Below are 23201 nucleotides of genomic sequence, written 5' to 3' on the forward strand. Positions count from 1 at the left end.
TGAGAGATCAGGGAATCCAGGATCCATAAACTCTTGCCTTTACTGCCCCCTTTTCCTTTTTTTCTTTTTTTTTTTTTTTTGCCGTAAGTGGGCCTCTCACCGCTGCAGCCCCTCCCGTTGCAGAGCGCAGTCCCAGCGGCCACGGCCCACGGGTCCAGCCGCTCTGCGGCACGTGGGATCCTCCCGGACCGGGGCACGAACCTGTGTCCCCTGCATCGGCAGGCGGACTCCCAACCACTGCGCCACCAGGGAAGCCCCCCTTTTCTTTTTCTCTCTCCCTTCTCTCCCTCTCCCTTTATTGTAACCCCTATACCTTTTGCTGTAGCTGTTGTTACTACCTGATTTCCAATTTGTGCTGATGAAAACCAAATCCTGAACTCTTGCAACATCATCTCTTGTTTAATGGTCAGCATTTGTGTGCCTTTTGGGTCAGGGATGAGCACTGCATTTGCAGACAGGGGTGCACAAAGGTAGAAAATGAAAGCATTTCAAAACTAATGAATCAGGGACTTCCTTGGTGGCACAGTGGTTAAGAATCCGCCTTCCAATGCAGGGGACACGGGTTCGATCCCTGGTCCGGGAAGATCCCACATGTCTCAGAGCAGCTAAGCCTGTGCACCACAACTACTGAGCCTGTGCTCTAGAGCCCGTGAGCCACAACTACTGAGCCCACATGCCACAACTACTGAAGCCTGTGCACCCTAGAGCCCACGCACTGCAACAAGAGAAGCCACCGCAATGAGAAGCCTGCGCAGCGCAACACAGACCAGCCCCCACTCGCCACAACTAGAGGAAGCCCACACGCAGCAACAGAGACCCAACGCAGCCAAAAATAAAAAATTAAAAAGAAAGAACAAAAAAAACCTACTGAATCTTGGGAGGGAAGCAGAAATTGAAATGCAGTTGCTGGACGTGGTTGCAAAACTCTTGAAAGTGGAGAGATAAAAATAGCTGCTTGTTAGGACCTGGCACACGTGCTCCGAAGGCTCACTGTTTGAACTCACTTGTTAATCAGGAGATGGGAAACAGCCTCTAGTTCCTGCTGTCAGCACGTCTCTTGCAGTTAAACTTGTCAAGGAGGAGGATAATGAGCTGGAGCTGAGAAGGAAGCGCTTTGCTCACTAAACTGGAGCTCAGAATTATTTTCTCTCACAACCAGATTTGAAGGATTTCAGCCTACCCCAAGTCAGCTCCTATTCCCAGATAAAGCTTGTTTCATTGGTAATGTGAGTGACCCCCCCGCCTGCTTCCCAACCACAACTTTTTAAAAAATTGAGATACAGTTGACATATAACGTTGTATTAGTTTCAGATATAGAACATAATGGTTTGATATACGTGTATATTGTGAAGTGATTGGCCACAAGAAGTCTAGTTAACATCCATCACCTTACATAGTTACAATTTTTTTCTTGTGATGAGAACTTTTAAGATATACTCTCTTAGCAACTTTCAAATATACAATACAGTATTGTTAACTGTAGTCACCATGCTGTGCATTGTGTCTCTAGGACTTGTTCATCTTATAACTGGAGGTTTGTGCCTTCTGACCACCTTCACCCACAACATAATGATGGCTTTTCTGAAACTTTGGAGTACAACCCACTGTGGTTTGCCATTTGCTCTGTTGTTTAGACCCAGATTAGCTAGCCTCTGGATAAACAGTCTATGGCTTCTACTCTGGCCTCTGCCATTACCTTACTTTGTGACTTTGACAGATAACTCCCAGACTCTGGGCCTCAGTGTTTCTTGTCTGTGCGCAGGGGTTAATAATGCTTACTTCACACCATTGTTGTGAGGATTAAAGAAGACAATATATTTAAAAGGCCTGGCATAGTAGGTGCTCAGTGAACCAGAGCTGTTGTGGTGTGTTCCGAGGTTGGCTGGCTTCTAATTTGTTGAGTTCTGTCTCCCCTGGTGGTGGCAGCCTGGACAGGGGCAGGGACCTGTCCTTTTTCCTCATAGCTCAGTGCAGGCACTTTACTAGTGTTTATAGAATAAACAGGTGACCCCGCTGAGTTCTTTAATCCAAAGAGGGGTAGAAAATGCTTAGAAGTTGGGGCTTCCCTGGTGGCTCAGTGGTTAAGAATCCGCCTGCCAGTGCAGAGGACACGGGTTCGAGCCCTGGTCCGGGAAGATCCCACATGCTGTGGAGCAACTAAGCCCGTGTGCCACTACTGAGCCTGCACTCTAGAGCCCGTGAGCCACAACTACTGAAGCCCACGTGCCTGGAGCCCGTGCTCCGCAACAAGAGAAGCCACCGCAATGAGAAGCCCGTGCACCGCGACAAAGAGCAGTCCCCGCTCGCCCCAACTAGAGAAAGCCCACGCGCAGCAACAAAGACCCAACGCAGCCAAAAATAAATAAATTTAAAAAAGAAAGAAAATGCTCAGACATCAAGTTAGTATCATGTGCTCATGGGGGAAATATCAGGAGGCTTTGAATAGTGGTTATTTCTGGTGTAGAAAATATCAGAGAAGAAAATACTTTCTTCCACTTAGTTTTTTCATAACACCTCCTTAATCATTTTTGAAGAAGGAGGGTTTATCCGTCTTCATTGCTGCAGAGCTGGGGCAGGATCTGGGTCTCAGACCTTAGCATCTTGTAGGTTTCCTAGGGAAGCTTGTCAGCCTGGGAGCTCAGAGAGCGGTGGGTGCTTGCTGCGGAATACAGAGTGTCCCACCACACGCTGGGGCTCCTCCCAGCCTCACTCTCCTAGTCGTGGAGGGTCAGAAAGAGGACCCAAGGCCTGAAGAGGCCTCGGGGAGTAGAGAGGGCTTGCGCCTGTGATGTGAACAATGTTTGAGGTCGCTGCTAGGGAAGATGTGGCAGGAAAAGCCCGATTAAACCTCCCAGGGCTCCAAAGCAGGGCAGTATTCCATGCTGGGAAGGGCACTCAAAAGAACCAGGCGCCTGGATGTAGAGGTGAACGGGTGGGTGGGAAAGGAGGAGGTTTTAGGGGTGGGGACCAGCACAGAGAGGCAGGCGAGCCCCAGCCTGGGGAAGGTGGAGACGTGCTGCAGCAAGAAGTTGCAGAAGTGAGCAGGACAGCGGGCTTGGAAGGGCAGGCCGAGGGGCCTGGACTGTACTGCGAGGCAGGCTCTGTGCGGGGGGCTGTCCCACGGGAGGAGTGCCGGTCACTGTGCAAGACAGGCTGAGGGAGGAGTTGCTGGGCATGGGAGCAGAGGAAGGAGAGGCGGTGACTGTGGGAAGCAAATGCAGGAGGCTGACAGTTGGAGGAAACAATCTCTCTGGCCTTATCTGACCTCTTTTCTGCCCGTAGAGAAGAGCCCGACTTGGCCGGGGCTGCCGGGAAGGAGCATGTCCTGGCCTGGCTGCTCTGGCCACATGCTCTGGAGTGGAGTGGAGTGCCCAGGTCTCCAAGCAACTTCTTGTCAGGCCTTCAGGGTCACCAGGAGGGGCCCTGTGTGTGCATCTGCCTTCCAGGATGGATGTGGTCCAAGCAGGGAGACCCCCCCCCCCCCGCGAGGGTTTCCCTCTGCTCCACTCTGGCCCCCACCCGCATGGATCTCTGCAGCCTCCCAGGCAGCGAAGTTCCCTGGGGCAGGTGGCGGAAGCAGGAGCCACAGCCAGGGAGGGAGGAAAGTGGCGTTATATAAGTCTGCAAAAAAGGAGGCTGGCTTGCCATGCGACTAGAAATCAGATACAAGGACAGTCACAGAGGCAGTGCAGCCGCTCCGGAGCAGCAGTTGTGGCCTGGAGAGTGGTGTCTGAGCAGCAGTGGGGAGTGAGGGAGTGGGTGTCTGGTGCTGTGAACTGCCTGTCTTAGAGGGCAACCCGTGAAAGAATCATTTTTTGTGATCCTGTAACGTGTGTGCTATTTAAATGCCCACAGTTCATTCGATTGATCCTGGTCTCCATCTGGTGAGGTTGCGAGAGCTGGGATTGTTATCACTGCTTTACTGATACGCAGACCACAGACTACAGAAGTGAAGGGACTTGCTGAAGGCTGCACGTAGAGCAGGCGGCAGGGCCAGGATTTGAATACAGGTCCCCTGTCTCTGTAGCCAGTGCCACTCTTTTGCTTTATAACAAGGCCTAGCAGGTCAATTCTAAACCGGCCATGGGAACATTGGAAGGTGAGGGAGCTCAGGGCTTCATGGTCCAGTTGCAGGAAGGAAAGGCTGGGACGTTCTTCGGTGGAGGGAGGGACTCATGTTGGGGCACCTCCCTGTGCCCAGCTCTCCCGGCTCCGGCCTGTTACTCAGCCTCACTTCGCACACACTGAACACCGGCCCCCAGGGTCAGGCATCTGTCCTCTGTTGGAGAAGGGTCTCGGTGCTGTGGAGACGAGGACCAGGGGCTCCTTGGCGGGAAGTGTTTGTCGGGGCCGGTCCTAATCCCAGGCTTGGGAAGAAACAAAGGAAAAGTTGGTTCCTGAGCCCCTGAAGTTTATAACCTCCCCGTGTGTTTGAAATAATTCTCCAGGAGGCCAAAACGGTTCACCGTGTGACTTCCCCCAGGTCAGTGCTCCAGGGCCGTCCCTGCACACAGGCCTTCCCTCATCTCCCTGTCGCAGCAGCAGCCCCCTCACTGTCTGGGCTCTTACCAGGTTTTGTTACTATTTTCTTCATGGACTTAAGACCACCTGACGCTGCACATTGGTTTGTTGGTTTGCTTAGTCTGTCTCCTCACACTAAAGTGTAAGCTTTGTGACAGTGGGAACTGGGTTAGTTTGCTGGCTGTTGTGTCCCAGGTACGTGCGTGGTGCCGGCATGCGGCAGGAGCTCAGTGGACACGGGAATGAGTGATGTGGCAGCAGGGAGGGTGGGGAGAGGACAGCTCCAGGCATCACAAGGTCTGAGTTCTGGTTCCTGCTCTATCCAGTTTTTGCTGTGTGACCTCAGACAAGTTCCTGGATCCCTTTGGGCTGTAGGCTTTTCGTCTCCACCATGAAGGGGAGGAACCAGATGCCCTGTAAGGCTCTTTCTGACGCCTGTGTTCTGAGAGTCTCTATATGAGAGACACGGGAGGTTGCCAAGGGGTTTGGAAAGATCTTGCATCCTGTGCTGTCGTGTCTTGTGACACGTTGAGGGCTGGGTCTTAGAAAGACAGTACCCATGGTGCTGAGTATGTGCATGTGTACATGGTGAGTTTATCTCCATTCACTCACAGGCATTTTGGAGCACCTCCTGTGTACCAGGTATTGTCCTAGCTCTGCAGTTACAGGGGCGAGGCAGATAGCCAACATCCCTGCCCTGGTGGAGCCTGTGGTGGGTGGAGAGAGTCTAGAGCTGGCTGGGGGCTGTGGTTAGGACCTGACCCAGGCTGGGGATGATGAGGGGCTGGGTGGAGGTAGGCAGGTGAAGGACTTACTGGGATATGAGAGGGTGATTTTTTTTTTTTTTTCAGTTTACGCTTGGAAAGATACTTAAATGGATCTGTTAGAATCTGTTTAAGGATAAACACATTCATATGCGTATTGAAGGGGAAAATAATAAAATGTTAATAGTGGCTCTGGTAGGTTGGAATTATGGGGGTTTCATTTTTTTCCTCTGGTTCTCCAGATGTCCTATATAGTGTCTGTATTACTTCCGTCAAAGATTCCCTGGCAGGGTTTACGATTTTGCTCCCGGGTTTGGCCTGCTCTTGAGCCGGCCTCATTGTTTGCTTTGCTGATGTCTGTCCACAAAGCCCTGGGGACCTTTACCAAGTCTCAGTAAGTGAGAATTCTTGGCTCTGCTCTGCCTGCTTCACGGGGCAGTTGTTTGAATCAGAGGAGATGGTAGAAGAAAAACATTTGGAAATTCACCTCTTGGCAGAGGGAAGAGCCAGTGGACTAATATTGGTGATGGGAGCCAGGGCGGGCCGCGGGGCTGGTCCGAGTGCAGGGAAGGGGAATGGGGCTGGCGCTGGGGGCACTGCCTTCACCCTGAGGAGCGGCTTTCAGGCCTCCCTAGTTCTCTGGCCTTGGTAGCAAGAGACTCTCCCTGACTAACAGGTAGATGCAGTTGAGCAGGCTGTTAGGGATGTGACTTCAGTGAAAGAGAATCAAAAGCTGGCTCCCAGCCCCTGGCACACACATTTATAAAACCCACATGCTCTGTGCATGAGGTCGATAATAGGAGTTCCGCCACCACAGCAACACACAGCTCTAACCACCACCAGCCCCTCCCATCAGGAAGCTTGCACAGGCCTCTTGGATAGCCTCATCCACCAAAGGGCATACAGAAGAGGCAAGAAGGTCTACAATCCTGCAGCCTGTGGAATGAAAACCACATTCACAGAAAGATAAACAAAAAGAAAATGCAGAGGAGTATGTACCGGATGAAGTCACAAGATGGAACCCCAGAGGGACAACTGAATGAAGTGGAGATAGGCAACCTTCCAAGAAAGAATTCAGAATAATGATGGTGAAGATGATCCGGGACCTCGGAAAGAAATGGAGGCGGGGATCCAGAAGATGCAAGAAATGATTGGCGAGGACCTGGGGGAATTAAAGAACAAACAGACAGAGATGAACAATGCAGTGACTGGAATGAAAAATACACTGGAGGGAATCAATAGGAGAATAACTGAGTCAGAAAAATGGATGGGTGACCTGGAAGACAGAATGGTGGAATTCACTGCGATGGAACAGAATAAAGAAAAAGGAAAGGAGAGAAGTGAAGACAGCCTAAGAGACATCTGGGACAACATTAAGCGCACCAACATTTGCATTATAGGGGTCCCAGAAGGAGAAGAGAGAGAGAGGGGACCCGAGAAAATATTTGAAGAGATTATAGTTGAAAATTTCCCTCACATGGGAAAGGAAATAGCCACCCAAGTCCAGGAAGTGCAGAGAGTCCCAGGCAGGATAATCCCAAGGAGAAACACACAGAGACACATAGTAATCAAACGGACAAAAATTTAAGACAAAGAGATTATTGAAAGCAGCGAGGGAAAAGCGACAAATGGCATACAAGGGAACTCACATAAGGTTAACAGCTGATTTCTCAGCAGAAACTCTACAAGCCAGAAGGGAGTGGCACAATATATTTAAATTGAAGAAAGGGAAAAACCTACAGCCAAGGCTACTCTACCCAGCAAGGATCTCATTCAGGTTCGACAGAAAAATCAAAAGCTTTACAGACAAGCAAAAGCTAAGAGAATTCAGCACGACCAAATCATCTCTACAGCAAATGCTAAAGGAACTTCTCTACGTGGGAAACACAGGAGAATAAAAGGACCTGCAAAAACAAACTCAAAACAATTAAGAAAGTGGTAACATGAACATACATAATGATAATTACCTTAAATATGAATGGATTAAATGCTCCAACGCAGAGACACAGGCTCGCTGAATGGAAACAAAAAAAAAAGACCCATATATATGCTGTCTACAAGAGACCCACTTCAGACCTAGGGACACATACAGACTGAAAGTGAGGGGATGGAAGAAGATATTCCATGCAAATGGAAATCAAAAGAAAGCTAGAGTAGCAATACTCATATCAGATAAAATAGAATCTAAAATAAAGAATGTTACAAGAGACAAGGAAGAACACTACATAATGATCAAGGGATCAATCCAAGAGGAAGATATAACAATTATAAATATATATGCACCCAAGATAGGAGCCCCTCAATACATAAGGCAACTGCTAACAGCTATAAAAGAGGAAATCGACAATAACACAATAATAGTGGGGGACTTTAACACCTCACTTACACAAATGGACAGGTCATCCAGATAGAAAATTAATAAGGAAACACAAGCTTTAAATGACACAATTGACCAGATAGATTTAAGTGATATTTATAGGACATTCCACAAAAAAATAAATAATAGGAGTTCCTGCCTCCATCCCATCCTCCTTTAGTCTTTGGTCTGTAGCCTCAGCAAGCATCCAGGTCTTATTATGTCTTCCTACCTTATGATCCGGCGGCAGATATTGTGTCTTGCCAACAGGGGCAGTTGAAACAACAGAGCTTGAAATCTTGATCATTCATGGTAACTGACTCCTTCCTGTGGGTCATCTGGCCCAGTCTGGATTCTCAAAGAGTGGAAAACACTGGCTTTTTGTCCCGCTTCTACAGCAGCTTGTCATTCCTCTGCTGCCAGCCCTTCCTCGAACCCTGAACGAAGGGCAGTAAGGGGCCTTGGTGTCCAGTGCTCCTAAGCCAGGGGCTGGCTCTGTGATGGGGGCTGGGGTGTGTCGTGGCATTCGTGGTCAGGGCTGGTCTGTCTGGGGAGTGCTGACCTTCCCCTTCCCAACCTACCTGTGTCAGTTCTCTACTTGTCTGTTTTCTTTTCCCTACAGATGTCAAGCCTTCCAACATCCTAGTGAACTCCCGTGGGGAGATCAAGCTCTGTGACTTTGGGGTCAGCGGGCAGCTCATCGACTCCATGGCCAACTCCTTCGTGGGCACAAGGTCCTACATGTCGGTATGAGCACCTCGTTCCATTTTTCCAGCTTCTTATCTGATCAGGAATAGAAGCCAAGTGGGTGCCTTCCCCTACGGAGCCAGACCCTTGTGCTTGGGTGATGGGGGTGGGTGAGAAAGAACGAGGGATGAGGCATTGTGGTCCCCTCCCAGAGGAGATCAAAGTCTGATGGGGAGATGGTCTTGGCCTTTCACAGGCCTTGGAGCATGGTTGGGGCCCTGGGGCCCTGACTCAGTGGAAGAGATAGTAGGATCACAGCTTCAGCTCTCACTGGCACTTGGATGTTTCCCAGAGCTTGGCTTCCATTCTGAAGACATTGAGCTCCAGCTACCCTCAGGACCTCTGCCTGATCGTCTTCAGACGCTCAGACTGACATGCCCAGACATGCCCCCACCCCACATCGCCCCACCATTTCCTTTAGCAGTAAATGGCATCACTGTTTCCTTAGTTTTTCAGGGTAGAGACCTGAGCATCAGCCTTTAACCTCTCTTCCCAGCTCCCCATCCTTTTAGCATCTAGCAACCCCCAACTCCTGTGAGTCTATTCAGAATTGTCTCCCCAGTCCAGCCTCTTCTCTCCCTCCTCACTGCATGTCTCCCAGTTACCTGCCCATCTCTCACCACAGCACACCTACCTGGCGTTTCCTGCTTCTAGCCCTGCTGGCTTCCACCGAGCCCAGGAGTGACATTGGCATGTTCTTTTGCTTCCCCCATACAACCAGCTCCCTGGGGGGCAGGGATAGGGCCGGAGGTGTCTCTGTTGTCCCAAGGGTCTGGTTTGGCTCCTGGCACGCTGTAGATGTTCAGGGAATTCTTGGCAAGTGAGTGAATGTTTGGTTGACTGAATGGGTGAGTAAATGGCTAACACGCTCGTGAGTACGATTCAGAAAGGGGAAATGTGGCTCTGGGTGAGTGCTGGCCAGGGCAGAGTAGAGGAGCATTAGCTGGAGTGAGTGGGAGGCCTTCGCGGAGGTGGAAGGAGGGGCCGACACGGGGGCTCAGGGCATCTTAGCGCATTGTGTTTTCTGTACACTCTTCAAGGACTTTCACATCCTGGAGTGGTGATCCTCTTTGATCTGTATGGTTGTCCCATGAAGTAAAGATTAGTGTACCCATTTTAGAGACGAGGAAATGTAGACTCAGGGAGGTGAAGTGACCTGTTCACTTCACCTTGCAGAGCCGGCGCTGAAAGCTGGGCTTCCTTGCCGGTCAGTCCCCCTTCGCACTGCAGGCTCTCACTTGCCTCTTAGGTAGGATTCGGCAGCTGCTCCTGGCCGCCCTGTGTGGAAGGTCCTGCTCACACCCTCATTCCTTCTTGTCTGTCCCCTGCCCACACTGGCTCCAGCCACTGGTAACATGACTTACCTGGCACTGACCCACATTGCCACCCCCTCCATTCCAGTGGCTAAAGGCATGAAGCCCATCAGCTCTTCAGCTTCTTCCATAAATGTCTAAAAACTGAGCAGCTAGCACCCTGGGCTACTCAGCTGCCAACTATCAAGTTCAAAATCGATGAACAGGCCCTGGGACTTATATTGATCCAGGGTTTAGTGGTTTGGGTTTTTGTGGTTACATGGTCAGTTCCAAAATAGTTCAGTGTTGGGGTTAGTGAAAAATCCTATGGGTGAAATGAATTTGATGTCTAAATAAGTGCACGATGGTCAGAATAAAGATTTTTTTTTTTTGGTAGGGTTCTTGGAATACATGTACTATTTCAATTAATGCTCAGTAAAAATAATGCTTTGTATAGCACTATATATAATATTTCTTTCTCTTTGACTATTCTCACCAATAACAACTCATATTTGCATAACATTTTGCAACATCTAACATACATTTTCATTTGATTTGACCTTTCCAGTGCCCTAGTTAGTAGAGCAGGTATTTTGTTATGTTGTTACTATCATCATTAGCCCCATTTTGTTATGTTGTTAGTCCCATTTCATTAGCCCCAGGAAACTGAGGCTCAGGATCACCTAGCTTGTAAGTCCCAGACTTGGGACTTGAACCCAGATCCTTTGCCTTTTCTACTCTTCGATGTTGCCCAAGAACAGTGAGTTAGTGGCAAAGCTGGTCTTAGAACTCAGCTTTCCTTACTCTCAAGGCCAGTGTTCTTTCTACCCACTGATACCTCATTCATGACCCATGTTCCAGAAGCGTCATGTTTTTGGACTCAGGACTCAAGATGAGCCTCTCATGCTGGGCTTTGGATAAGCCGTCCTGCGCATGCAAGACAGTGACGAGGATGAGCAAAGCTGGAGCCACAGCTGAAGCTTAGCCAGGGCCCAGCTGGGTAGGATGCTGTTAGTTCAGGGCAGGTTATAGGCGAGACAGGAGTTAGGGGTCAGACCCACGGGAGCCAGGTAGGATTTGGTAGATACGGTATTTGGGGGCAGGTGGGAAGCCAAATTAAAGAGGTTAGTGGAGGTCCTGAAACAGGATGTGAGCTCTGGAGAGGAAGGGGCAGAAGAAGATAAAATGCATCAGTGGACCCAGGGCTGGGACCAAGCAGGGCAGCCCTGCACTCTCTTGCAGTGCAAGCAAGCCTCAAAGGGGCAGGAAGCCCCAGGTATTCATGAGGACTCACCCGTCCCTCTTCTGCGTGGGCCAAGCTAGCTCACAGGTGATAAATGTGTCTGTCTCTCCTGCAGCCAGAAAGACTCCAGGGGACTCATTACTCGGTGCAGTCGGACATCTGGAGCATGGGGCTCTCTCTGGTTGAGATGGCGGTCGGGAGGTATCCCATCCCTCCTCCAGATGCCAAGGAGCTGGAGCTGGTGTTTGGGTGCCAGGTGGAGGGAGATGCGGCTGAGACACCGCCCCGGCCAAGGACTCCCGGAAGGCCCCTCAGCTGTGAGTGGCCTGGTGTGGCCCCAGCTTGGCCTGTGGGTGGTCTTTTGCTGTCAGGGGTTTCTGGAGGGCTGATTCTCTGTCTCTGGAGCCAGGCTGGGGCATGGGTCTCCACGTGTAGGAAATTATTATTACCAACAACTTCCTACCATTTGTTGAGTGCCCACTGTGTTCCTGGTACTATTTTTTATGTATTGTCTAATTTTAAAAATCATGACTTTGTTTTAGGTAGATTTTTTTAAAAAATGGAGATAAAATTAACATAACATAAAACGCACATTTTAAAATGTACAGTTCAGTGGTTTTTAGTGTATTCCTCCATGTTGTACAACCATCACCACTGTGTAATTCAAGAACATTTCCATCCTCCCAGAAAGAAACCATCTCCATTAGCAATCACTCCCAGCTGCCCCATCCAGACCCCCGGGCAACCACCAGTCTACTTTCTATCTGCATAGATTTGCCTGGCGTTGTCTAATTTTAATAGCAGTCGTGTGTGAGCACTACTCTAATTTCCATTTTAGATGTGAGGAAACTGAGGCACAGAGTGCTTGACTCGCCACATGCATTTATTTGTAAGTGGCCAGGTCTGACTCTGAGATGGTAAGCACTGTGTAGCACTGCCTGCCTTTCTGAACTGTGAAGGAAACCTGGTATTGGAAGATCCTGGCCCAGCTATCATCTTCTGATGTAGCTCCTGCTAGGACATTCCTGTCTGACCAGGGAGACCTGGTCTTTACCTCCATGAGGCCCCCATGGGAGAGGGCATGTATGAAAGGAAAAACAGGAGGGGGCAGGGGTAGCCGATGGCGGGTTGTTGCAGGGGCTGGTGGCTGTGGCCCCGGAGAGCCAAGAGGAAGAGACCCAAGTTCAGGGAAAATGAAAACTGAATAACTCTCAAGGATTTAGTTATTATCTCATTTGCTCCTCTTTCAGTGTAGGGAAGGGGAGGAAGGCGGACATAATTTTTACCCATCTCTACAAAACTCAAAACGAGGCTCAGTGCTCAGCTGATTTACCTAAGGTCACAAAGCTTGGATGCGGCAGAGCCCAGACTCCAACCCTGGTCAGCTGACTCCGTGGCTTTGGCTGGTCCCCTCTGCGTTCAGGCCTTATCTGTGGCTCTTCTGTCTCTCTTTATCGTCCACACTCTGTTCTAGTCACTAGGGTCCATGCCCACCCCTAGCCTCATATTGGCAAATAACCTTCTGTTTCTGAGAAGTGTTTTCTTTTCTCTTTTTATAAAATCTGTAGCTTATGGAATGGACAGCCGACCTCCCATGGCAATTTTTGAGTTGTTGGATTACATAGTCAATGAGGTAAGGTACTGCATGGCTTTTGGAATTTATTTGCTCCTCCTAAGAAAAAAACTCACAGTTGATTTGTCTGGGAAACCTCTGAACTGTTCCCACAGTGTGGGCTGCCTGGGCTTCAAGATTTGTGTGTCCTGGTTTGTGCATCATGATCCTGGAATTGGGTGGCTGGATGAGAGGCTGAAGAAGTCCCTTCCCCAGGAACATCTTCATGCAGCTCTGAGTCCCTCCTCCTCTCTCAGATTCAGGAGCCTCCCCCTGCCCATTTACATTCTCATCCTTCGTTCACCAGGCATTTCCTTTTTTTCACCTAGCATTTCTTGTGCACTTACTATGTGCTAAGCACTGTCGGGTGGCGGTAGGAGTGACATGGGGATCCACAAATGGAAAAACAGTCTCAGGTCTTAAAGACTGTTAGATTGTGTAGGGGAGGCAAGGTAAATGCATGTGTAACTGCAATATATGGTTTTCTCCATATAAAGCAATGAACATAAAAAGTGACAGTGCAGAAAGAGATATGGAAAATATCCACTATTAGTTGTGTGAAAAAAGCAGATTATAAAATAGTATGCATACCATGATTGGTTCTTTAAAGAAATCTATGTACGCATGTACGTGCACATAAAGCCTGGAAAGTAATATGATATAGTGATTATCTTGAAGTGATGGAATAACAGGTGATTCAATTGCTGTTGGCTAACTTTAATACAAAGAAGATATATTATTTGTGAAATATATATACCAGTATGTTTAAATGTAAAAAGGATCAAGGAAGGGACTGACAAGTATTCATCAGTTTGCGTTTGGGGGAGCGGGAAGCTAGGGACTAGCACCATGGCTGCTCAGAGGAGGGTGGGGCAGGGCTGGAGGAGCCTGAGGGCAGGACAGGATTTCAGGTCATTAAGGAAGGCCATTGCTCTCGGTGTCTGGAGCAGCATGGGTAGAGGAAGAGAATGGTCTAGCTCTGACCTGTTTGGGAGGCAGCTGGAGGCCTCCCACTCGGCTGAAGTGCATGGTAAAGGGCATCACCCCATTTTCTTCTTCCTTGAGACTAGTGGAGTTTCAGGCATTCTTACTGCTCTCTAAAACCAGACCCCCAAAGGCTCAGATAGGTCCCCTTGTTCATTACAAACTCAGCGGGGAAAATCCTGGCTCACCCCAGCAGTTAAAAAATCACTGTCACTGGTTCACAGCCTACTGGAGAGCTTAGTTCAGCTCTCTTTACTGCCTGGCTGCACAGCTTTACGCTAAGCACTGTGGGACACAGCAAGTTCGGGATCTGATCCAGGCTGCTTAAGGACTCAAGGAAGGCAGAATGTGTTGCATTTGTGTTAGGAAAGCCATCCTCTCGTGCTGGGACCTAAACTGGGTCATGCTGGGTGGGAGCCACATTAAGGGAAGGGATGGCTGAGGTCAAAATCGTTGCCAGTCACCTAGTGTGCACCGATTTCTTAGATATTTTCACATTCATTTTCCTACTGAGTGCTCCAAGCACTGCTCAGGTGGGCCACGTTGGTTTTGTTATCCTTTTCATACAGCTAAGGAAACAGGCTCCAAGATGAAAAGCAGCTCAGGCCCGTCCCCCCTAGCGCTCTTCCTTCTTTCCCACCTTCTCCTCTTAGCCCCCATCCTACCTCCCAGGAGGCTGGGCTGCACAGTGGTGACAGGTGGCCTGCACCTCACACTCTGTTGGCACACCGCCCCTCCCTTGCCTGGCCTCTCCCTTGAATAGTCCCTTCGTCCCCCCTCAGCACCGTGGGCCCCAAAAGCTGGCCTTTAGGCCATGACCTGGGATCAGGCTTATTCACCTGCTGTTCTGATAAGGCGTTCAGGGGAAGAGGACTAGGCTGGACTCCTCTGGTAACGTTAGTGTTTGATTTTTAGTCTCCAATCACCTGTTGACTTGGGTTACACATCAGAGCAGTGTCGGGGAGTCAGCTCACAAGGAAGCTGCACAGAACCCCAGTACGGGTCACAAGAAGGGTGGGGGGCTGTGTGGTGCATGAGCAGGGTGTCCCAGGGCCTTGCCCTGTGTGATCTCCACCATGCACCCTGGAAAGACGAGGGCTCCTACCAGTGTGCTTGCTCTGATACCTGCAAACACCCTGATTCCTGCAGTGAGTGTGTAGGTAACATTCTTCCAGACCCAGCTCTCTGCCAGTTAATGGTTTTTTAACCTTTGTGTGCTCCTTCAGAGCTCAGGAGGGGTAAACATTTTATTATTTAGCCAGCCTTACAGGTGCTGTCTGGGCTGGGCTATGCCTAGTGGTTTGCACACCCCCTAGCTGCTGTTCCTGGTAATTGATGGTTCTGTTTCCCTGCCACACTCCAAGATGTACAGTGGTAGAGCCTCCGAGCTAAAAAGAGCCCCAGGGATTGTTAAGCCCAACCTCCTCGTTTCACAGAAGGGTCATCTGAGGCTCAGAGAGGAACAGTGATTTATTCAGTCACTAGACAAGTGAGTGCTCAGAACACTGACCTGGCCCCAGTTCCGACTGGTTTGAGATTGATGGTTCCAACAGGGTAACCCGGTAGCAGCCATTGGCCTCTCACCCGTGCCTTTCCTTGACTGGATAAGGGCAGCACCGCCCAGAGGTGGGAGTGGGGAAGGGAGAGATGGTGGAGCAGGACACTGGGCATTTCTTATGTCTTCACATGTACTTGCAGCCTCCTCCAAAATTGCCCAGTGGAGTATTCAGTCTGGAATTTCAAGACTTTGTGAATAAATGGTAAGTCACCTCCTGTTCTCTGAAAGTACTTTGGTTTTGTCAGGCTCCGCATCCATCTTGGAGAGCACAGCTTTGCCTTTTACCCTTTAGCTGCTGCCCTTCATCCAGAGTGCTAGGACGTCGGTGACCTATCTGACTCTAGCAGTGGGCAAAACAGCTGCTGCGCTCAGCACTTATTGTAAAGGGACTGGCATATTGCCTTTTGGCCTTAGTTTAATTCAACAAGCGTTTATTAACCTGCTGTGGGTGTGACACTCTGCTAAGAACAGGAAGGTGGGTAAGGCTTAGGCACTCTTCCTCAGAGCCTATGGGGTGTGGGGAGGACGGGCATGCATGCACATGTAAGTAGAATTAGAACCAGTGCCAAGCAAGAGCTCTCACACTCTTTCTTCCTTTAAGCTTAATAAAAAACCCTGCAGAGAGAGCAGATTTGAAGCAACTCATGGTAAGTCATTTATTTCAGATTCTTACACTGCCACCTGCTTACTCATTTGTTCTCCTCTGTCAGTCATCTATCCAGTATTTCCAGAGCCCATACCCTGCTCTGCCTTGACCACTGTAGTCCAGCTGATCAGGGGCCTGCAGGATACCCAACATATCTCCCCTGTCCTCCTATCAGTTTAATGGAAAAGCCGGGATGACCCTGCAGCCAGAGGGAGTCCAGGGAAAAGGGCCAGCCCACCCCTGCAAGGGGACAGGGCCTTTTTGTAGTACTATCTTAGATTCGGTACCCTCACCAAGTAACTTTGTCTCCTACATGGTGGTGGTGGTGGTAGGAGGAGGAGTGGGATACTGAATGTCTGAACTCACATGCCATGTAGAGCCTGGTCAGCGTTAACATGCGCTTTCAAGTTCATCAGTTCCTTTGCTCCTTTAACAACGCTGCGAGGCACTGCAGGCAGAGCTGCTGTCTCCATTTGAGAGAGAGCGGGCTTGGGGAAGGGGTAAGACCAGCAGAGCCAGGGGGTTGGGCCTGCAACTGGCCAAGGGCAGGCTCCCAGAGCACCTTCCAAATGTAGCACAACCTCCAGACCCAGGATTCTTGAATTTTCCTCCTTGGTTTTTAAATACACTTTCTGTCCATTTCCTCACACACAGGTTCATGCTTTTATCAAGAGATCTGATGCTGAGGAAGTGGATTTTGCAGGTTGGCTCTGCTCCACCATCGGCCTTAACCAGCCCAGCACACCCACCCACGTGGCTGGCATCTAAGCATTGGGGAAGAGCCGAGTCCCCTGCCCAGCAGCATGCCATGTTGCTTCTGGGCCTACTTCCCATGCCTGTCTCTGTTCAGATGTGCATTTTACCTATGACAAAGGATGAAGAACACAGCATGTGCCAAAATTCTACTTGTGTCATTTTCAATATTTTCATCTTTATTCTTATTACTATCGTTATTCCCGAGTGGACTGGCTTTGTGCTTGGGGCTATTTTTGTGTATGCTGATGATCAAAACGTGCAATGTTGAACTACAGTGAAACTTTGGTGACTGTGGGTCGTCCTTCTTACTGAAAACTGCACTGCTCTCCCACACCGTGACTGGCTGGCTGCCTGTGTTTTCGGGATTCTTTGACACTTGGTGGTACTTCATTCTTGCCAGGCTTACCTTCTTTCCAATTTGAGTAGGAAGGGGCCTTGTAAGATCCTTCACAGGCAGTGCATGTGAAGCATGCTTTGCTGCTATGAAAATGAGCATCAGAGAGAGAGTATATCATGTTATTTCATTATGTTTTTGCTTTTGGTGTAGAATTCAGCAGTTTCCATCAAAATCTAGCCAGAGCCCTTCACTGCCATGATAGCTGGGGCTTCACCAGTCTGTCTACTGTGATGATCTGTAGACTTCTGGTTGTATTTCTGTATTTATTTTTAAATATACCCTGTGGGATATTTAGTGCTATGTCTCTTTAAGTTTGGATTAGTGTTTCTAAAATGGTGGAGTTACTCTGAATGTTACAAATGGATCAAGGCATTAACATGTATGAGATTTATCTTTCCCCGAATCCAAGTACTGATGCTATTGTAAACAACAGTGTGTATAGTGCCTAAAAACTGTATGGAAATCCTTTTACCATTTTAATCCAGACGTTTAACAAATCTGATCTCTTATTCTAATAAATATACTATCAATTCAAAGGGTGAAAGATATTTCTGCCTTTGTGGAGGGATTTTCAATATCTGTAGTGCATAAGAAATCAAGGCATTTAGCAGCCACACATTACTGAGAGGGAAAAGGCAAAGACAGGAAGGAGGCTGGAAGGCGGAAATACCACACTGAGGACAAGTTCAGTGCTTTGGACTAATGCGGCTTCCTGTAATTCTAATCTTTGGACTTTGTCCAGTTCTTCTCAGCAAGCACCCTTATCTTTCAACCACTTTTCCTGTGGACCTGTGAAAAGATGCCACTGATTCCTTCCGTCTTTTTATACAAGGGAAAAACAGTAGGTGGGGGTAGGATTGGGGGGCGGCCGGTGCCTGACTGGCACTGGAGCCTCCACCCGGGACTGTGCCATGCTGCTGTGCTCCACTGAGCAATGGCTTCCCTTCTCTCTCCAGTTACACCTGAGACACTTTCCTGGAGAGGAAACAAGTGCCTGGCCCTGGGTTTGTCCTGACTGTGGGGCGGCAGTGAAGCCACAGAAAATGAAGCTGTGTCCCAACTGGCTACCCTTCTTTCTTTGAACAGTAACTTCTGAGATTTAGGTTATATGTGAGGCTGCCTTCCCTCATTTTCTTCGAGAGCAGGTGACAGAAAACCAAAATAAATATATATTTAACAATAAAAGGCCTATTTCGTTTTCAAATTAAAAAACAGAACTTAGGTAAATCTCCTGAGTAGGTAGTTCCACTCTAGATCTACCAGAGCCTGAGATACAACCAGGATTTTAAAAACTGGTCAGTGCTATATATACACAGCTGCCTCAGCCAGTCATTTATTTTTTCTCACTGCGAGGCTAACATCCGTTCTAGGTTAACAGCCTAACTTACATGTTTTCAATACACAAACATTCAGACGAGGTTTAAGACCCACACCCTACTCACACCCAGGGTCTTTTCCTAACAGAGAGGATGTCACCACCACTGAGAATGTCTCAAAGTGTGCCAACTAATGAATGGGGCAACCTGGTGTCTAAAACCTGGATCTGAACACTTCCAAGGTCAATTTCTTTTGAGGGGTGTTTTAAATCCTCTATTCACATCCAAAGGTATTTCATTTTGAGAGTCAAAAAGATTTCTTCCTAGTACTTTTCACCAAGAATGATCTAATTCTCAAGAATGATGTTCCCTACATCACTCTTGCTGTGTTTTTTGAGTTCCTCAGGCCAAATTCCTTACTCAAACTTCCTTACTGAGATGCCAATAATAGATTTTTTTCCCCCAGCCGCCGCAAGGCTTGCAGGATCTTAGTTCCCCCACCAGGGATTGAACCCGGGCCCTCGGCAGTGAAAGCGCGGAGTCCTAACCACTGGACCACCAGGAAATTGCCAATAGTTGGATTTTTAAAGGATGCCTTGTGAGTGTCTCACAAGGACCTGTAAAACTGCTAGAGCAGATACGAGTACTCTCATTTTACAGATGGGAAAGTGAGCTGCAAAGGTGAAAAGCAAGCAACCAGTTGGTGGTCAAGCTAGAATTCATACCCAACTTTTCTAGCTCTTAAAAACCCATGCTCATGTTTTAAGTTAGACCCCAAGATGTGTACCTTGATGCTTTTTGTTGCAAAATAATTTTCACACTGTGTTTTCCAAGAAACATGCTCATTTAAACTTCTGGCTACTTCCTGTAAGAGTAGCTCAAAATAACTTTAATGAAATATTAACAAATATGTCTGTGCTCTCTTCTGGAACAGTTTTGTAAGGAGCTGTGCTTGAGGAGGTTGTTTGTGTTTTGTTTGGCTTTTCTGGGCAGGGCCAATTACTTTCATAAAATTAAGCAACTACTTGTCTGTACATTCAGTGGAAAAGGGACAGTATGCAGAAATGAGTCTCAACTTCAAATCCGAAGTTTAACAACTCTTACTCTGTAACTGTCATCTCTTTATTACAAAATCCAACCTCCCAAGCCCAGTGATCCTTCAATGGCACATTTCCTAAGTCCAGAAATGGGTTTTCAACCATCCTACTATATTGTTCGCCCCAGGGGAACTGACCCTTTTCTGTTTCTGTCTGGAAAGCAGCAAGCTGCATGACGACTATTTATCTTTATTTCTAAGCACATTTTACCATAGTGATGTCTCAACCTAGATGTGGTAACAGCCATACAAAGCATGTTAGTAGGCCGTTTTACGATGTCACTGAGAGGTGGCAACAGCTTGTGCTCTCAAGTGGCCCTCTGTCCTCCTCTTTGTCATCTTTCTCTCCCACACTGTGGCCTTGCTCTGCTCACAAGGGTTCAATGGCATGCAAACAGTGTTTATAATTGGTTTTCTTAAAAGAGGCCTTGTTGATTGTAAAGGCTGGCTTGTATTTAAACTCTGCCCTTTTTGCAAATGCCAGACCTTCTCAGTAGCATTTCAGAGGAAGTTTTTGGTTTTGAACACAATTACTGAATCTGACCAGAATATAAACACAGCACCACCCATATTGCTCAATATTGAAACACTGCATCTCAGCTTTTCTGTATGTCACTAATTTTGGTTAAAGCACTCTGAAACTTGAGTTATTGATGGAACCATTTCTACAACTACACATCCTCCTAAAGTTCTTGCTTCCTTTTAAAGGAGGCTACAGGGCCCATGGCAAGAATTCTTTGAAGAAGGAAAGTTCCTGCGGCTTAGAACTTAACTCCTGTGACTAACCCTGGCTCTTCTCCCCTTCAGGAATCTGATTCTTCCTCCTCCTCCTCCTCCTCCTCTTCTGGCACATGGCTCCTTGTGCTCAACTCCAGTGCGGTCTGGTTGATTGATGCTTCATTGTCTACATGCACCAACATCTGCTTTAGTCAAGGACACATTATGGATTAGTAAGAAGAACACTGGCCTCAAAACAAATTAGTGTTTTCAAATAAAATCTCAATTGCGTATTCATCCGCAATATTTATCACTAAGAACTGTAGCCAGTTTCCTATTTCTCCAAATTCTACCCTGACCCCCCAACCCCCATTGCCAAAATGGGAGCAGAGTAAATGCCCTAGATTTGATAGAATATTACCTGATATACAAACATGGTTTTTACATAAGAATTATGCTGGCTTAGATGTGCTGCTTTCCAATAGTTTTACATGCTTAACACACATCTGGGAGAACTGTTCAAATATGGTATATTTAGAAGATGATTTTCCTGAGGGCATTTGGTGAGAGAAGGACATGATGAGGGCAAGAACTCATTTTTTAGCACTAGGCTTTGTAGCTGAAGCTACACTCTATTTTTAAATCCCAAGCTTGCTTATTCACAGAACAGCAAGTTTTGACATCTTCCTGCAAAGATCTTCACACTCTCCCCGGTTCACTGGAGTGACTAGAGAAAGTGGATGAATAGGAAGGTCGAGGCAATATAAAAGTACAGTCAACCACAGTGTAGCTAGCTGGTAGATGTTCCCTGTTTAAAACAGTAATACAGACAATCCAGTTTATTAAACTGGAAAGTTCTTAACACCACTTCCCAGAGTCCTTTGGGCTTGATAACGTAATTTACAATTTTTGATGGCTAAGCAGCGTAAGAGCAGAATGGACTCCCCAGGCCCACACTTGATTAAGCTTACATCATGTGACTGTTCAGGCGCAGGTTGAGAAGACAGCATCTCATCTTCTCTCCCAGAACTAATCATTGACTGGAGGGCCAATTCTTCAACCTGGAAAAGAAGAGTCAAGGACACTTTCCTTACTGTGTCATTGGGCTACTGATGTAGGTGAGATGTACTGAGCATGCTGTAAGCTGTGGGCATCATGAGAGGAAATGAAAACAGTGTAAGCTCTGTGAAGCTCCAGAGGGAAGGGTGGGCTCCTCGAGCTTTCCCCACCTCTTAAGGAAACAGCACAGAAAGCTTCCAGCCCCTCTCTCCTAGGGTGAACAGGTGGTCCAGCTGAGCCGAGGCTTCCACTCCCCCAGACCTAGCAGCCCAGGGGAGAAAACACAAGCATGCGCTAAATAAAGCCAGGTGTCTTCTGATTCCACACACCCGAAGCTTGTCTACCCCGTAATGAGAAATCGAAGGCAGGAAGACTGGAAAATGGGAGCGTTCCCCGGAGCACAAAGGAATCTAGGCTCTGGCCGCGGTCATCGTCAGCACGCTCACGTTAGGCACTGGTACAGGCACTGCGGCGATGTGAGAACATAAAGAAGTGCAGGCCATTACATGTACCCTAAGGGAAAGCGCACTGTTTTCATAGGTCGCAAGTGGACAATACTACTCAGTTTACAAACAGCCTTCATAACCCTCATCTCACTTGGATTTAGAGAGCCTGGAAGTGCCGAACAGGAATTAGCAGGAGCGTGTCACTGAGGCTGAAAGGGGTGACTTCCGCAGAGGCCTGGGAACTGCCGCTGATGGGTGTCAATCTCAACTCCTCGTCAAGGCCGTGGAGTCGGTAACAGCTCCGGGGGTAAGAGCTACCGGGAACTACTTTGTGGCTGGTCTCTTCTCGCAGGGCCTCACCGTTTTCCTTCGCAGAGTGGGCGCATCCGCCAGCCGGTCGGCTTTGCGAGACTAGAGCTGTATCGACCGACCATACTAGGTAGTAAAGAGAATAGGGGCTCGGGAGGGGAGGCCGATGGGGGGCAGGGGCAGCCTAGGCGAGCCTGCGGGAGGTCTCCCTTCCTCAGCGCGTGGTGCGGCCGTCCGCGTTTCCGGGGCTGCAGGGGTCCGGTGTGGGGGAGGGTGCACTAGCCAAACTGATGGCTGAGTCTCAGCCCAGACCTGCGTGATCAAGATTCTTAGAGGAGTGGACCCACAATCTCAAATCCAGCCCCCCAGGCGCCGGTAAGCCACCAGGTCCAGCCGCGAAGGCCGGGTGAGTAAGGGCTAACCGGCGGCAGCAGGCGGGCGCCGCAGACGCCTGGGCTCCGCGGAGAGCCGGGCGGCCCGGGGCGCCGAGGGGACGGAATGGAGGAGCGGAGTGGGGGGCGCAGGGTCACCTTGAGCCGGTTCAGCTGGTCGTGCAGGGCCGCTTTCAACCGGAGCAGCGTCTCCTCCTCCTTGCGCAGCTCCTGAAGCCGGCTCAACATCGCGCGTCTTCGCGCTGGCGGCCGGCCGGCCACTCGCAGATGACGCCACCTCCGCGCCGCGCTACCGGAAACGGAAGAGCGGGTCGGGCGGGGCTGGCGGCACTTTGGGGCGTGGCGGCCGCTTCCTGCTGGCGGCTGGGGTGGCCGCTCCTCCGCGGACGAGCTCGGCCCACGGATGAAGTGGGGGTTTTAAACCAAAAACCTAGACTCCAATGATGATTCCTAAGGCAAAATGCGTTGGAGCTGTAAAGGACCTAGAGATAAAAATGGTCAGATGGCATGTGTCAGGTGCTTCAGCTGAACAGCACTGTTAGCACCCTTCCACTGGTGTTGCGTCAGGCGGCTGCTTTCGCTCCCGCAAACCTGCAGACGCGTTTGAAGGCAGGGACTATTGCCAGCGTATGTGCATGGTACAAGAGCCCTGTGAAGGTCCAGGCAGGCGAGGATTCCCAGTCACATGAAAGGGGTTTCCCAGGAGGCCTGCGCAAATTAAAGCGCGTAAGACAGATTGGTGTTTCAACAAATTGGACGGTGTTTTTTCATGCTAAGGAACTGGGATTTCTTATCTATGAATGCAAGGATAGACTGCCAACGGGAACAAAGCCAGATGCAAAACAAGACCCTGACATGACAAAGTAGGGAAGGACGAACGTTTGGGTACATTCTCTGCACTAGCATGCTCGGTCAACATATTCATGCCTACTAAAAACGCACAAGTGGTTGTGAAAAAAGCTCCTAGCACTTTTCATACCAAGGGTCCAA

At 48.9% G+C, this 23201-nt stretch overlaps 3 protein-coding genes across 9 annotated transcripts in view; 1 reads left to right on the forward strand and 2 right to left on the reverse strand.

Moving 5' to 3' along the window:
• Window positions 1–17412, forward strand: part of MAP2K1 (mitogen-activated protein kinase kinase 1) — a 79530-nt gene extending 62118 nt beyond the window's left edge. Inside the window, exons 6-11 of the mRNA XM_060152493.1 lie at window positions 8264–8388; window positions 11039–11240; window positions 12492–12556; window positions 15218–15279; window positions 15679–15724; window positions 16378–17412. Of these exons, the coding sequence (XP_060008476.1) occupies window positions 8264–8388; window positions 11039–11240; window positions 12492–12556; window positions 15218–15279; window positions 15679–15724; window positions 16378–16491 (614 nt within the window). The 3' untranslated portion in view covers window positions 16492–17412. The remainder of the gene's footprint in view (window positions 1–8263; window positions 8389–11038; window positions 11241–12491; window positions 12557–15217; window positions 15280–15678; window positions 15725–16377) is intronic.
• Window positions 1–23201, reverse strand: part of TIPIN (TIMELESS interacting protein) — a 249307-nt gene that overhangs the window by 115642 nt on the left and 110464 nt on the right. The window lies entirely within an intron of this gene.
• On the reverse strand, window positions 1053–22733 carry SNAPC5 (small nuclear RNA activating complex polypeptide 5). Of its 7 annotated transcripts, none has more exons than XR_009541132.1 (5): window positions 22350–22733; window positions 20977–21066; window positions 20075–20211; window positions 7253–7299; window positions 1053–1098 (listed from the first exon to the last, which is right to left on the reverse strand). XR_009541132.1 is itself a non-coding variant. In XM_060152537.1 (5 exons), the coding sequence occupies exons 4-5, from the start codon at window positions 21040–21042 to the stop codon at window positions 20092–20094; spliced, it is 183 nt and encodes a 60-aa protein (XP_060008520.1). In that variant the 5' UTR covers window positions 21043–21066; window positions 21394–21577; window positions 21662–21945; window positions 22350–22477; the 3' UTR covers window positions 19038–20091. The 7 variants fall into 7 exon arrangements, 6 of the variants coding, with proteins under 6 accessions (XP_060008501.1, XP_060008520.1, XP_060008540.1 ...); XM_060152537.1 differs by lacking the exons at window positions 1053–1098; window positions 7253–7299 and adding exons at window positions 21394–21577; window positions 21662–21945 and having other exon boundaries at window positions 19038–20208; window positions 22350–22477; XM_060152518.1 differs by lacking the exons at window positions 1053–1098; window positions 7253–7299 and adding an exon at window positions 14839–16586 and having other exon boundaries at window positions 22350–22728.

The sequence above is a fragment of the Lagenorhynchus albirostris genome, chromosome 1, assembly GCF_949774975.1.
Source record: "Lagenorhynchus albirostris chromosome 1, mLagAlb1.1, whole genome shotgun sequence".
In the NCBI taxonomy this organism is placed as follows: Eukaryota; Metazoa; Chordata; class Mammalia; order Artiodactyla; family Delphinidae; genus Lagenorhynchus; species Lagenorhynchus albirostris.

Coding starts and splice junctions, on each gene's coding strand:
- SNAPC5 (XM_060152518.1), bottom strand. CDS start 22,439: ATGTTGAGCCGGCTTCAGGAGCTGCGCAAGGAGGAGGAGACGCTGCTC. Junction 21,067..22,349: donor ACCAGCTGAACCGGCTCAAG/GTGACCCTGCGC, acceptor CTTCTTTTCCAG/GTTGAAGAATTGGCCCTCCA. Junction 20,212..20,976: donor CGCCTGAACAGTCACATGAT/GTAAGCTTAATC, acceptor CCTTGACTAAAG/CAGATGTTGGTGCATGTAGA.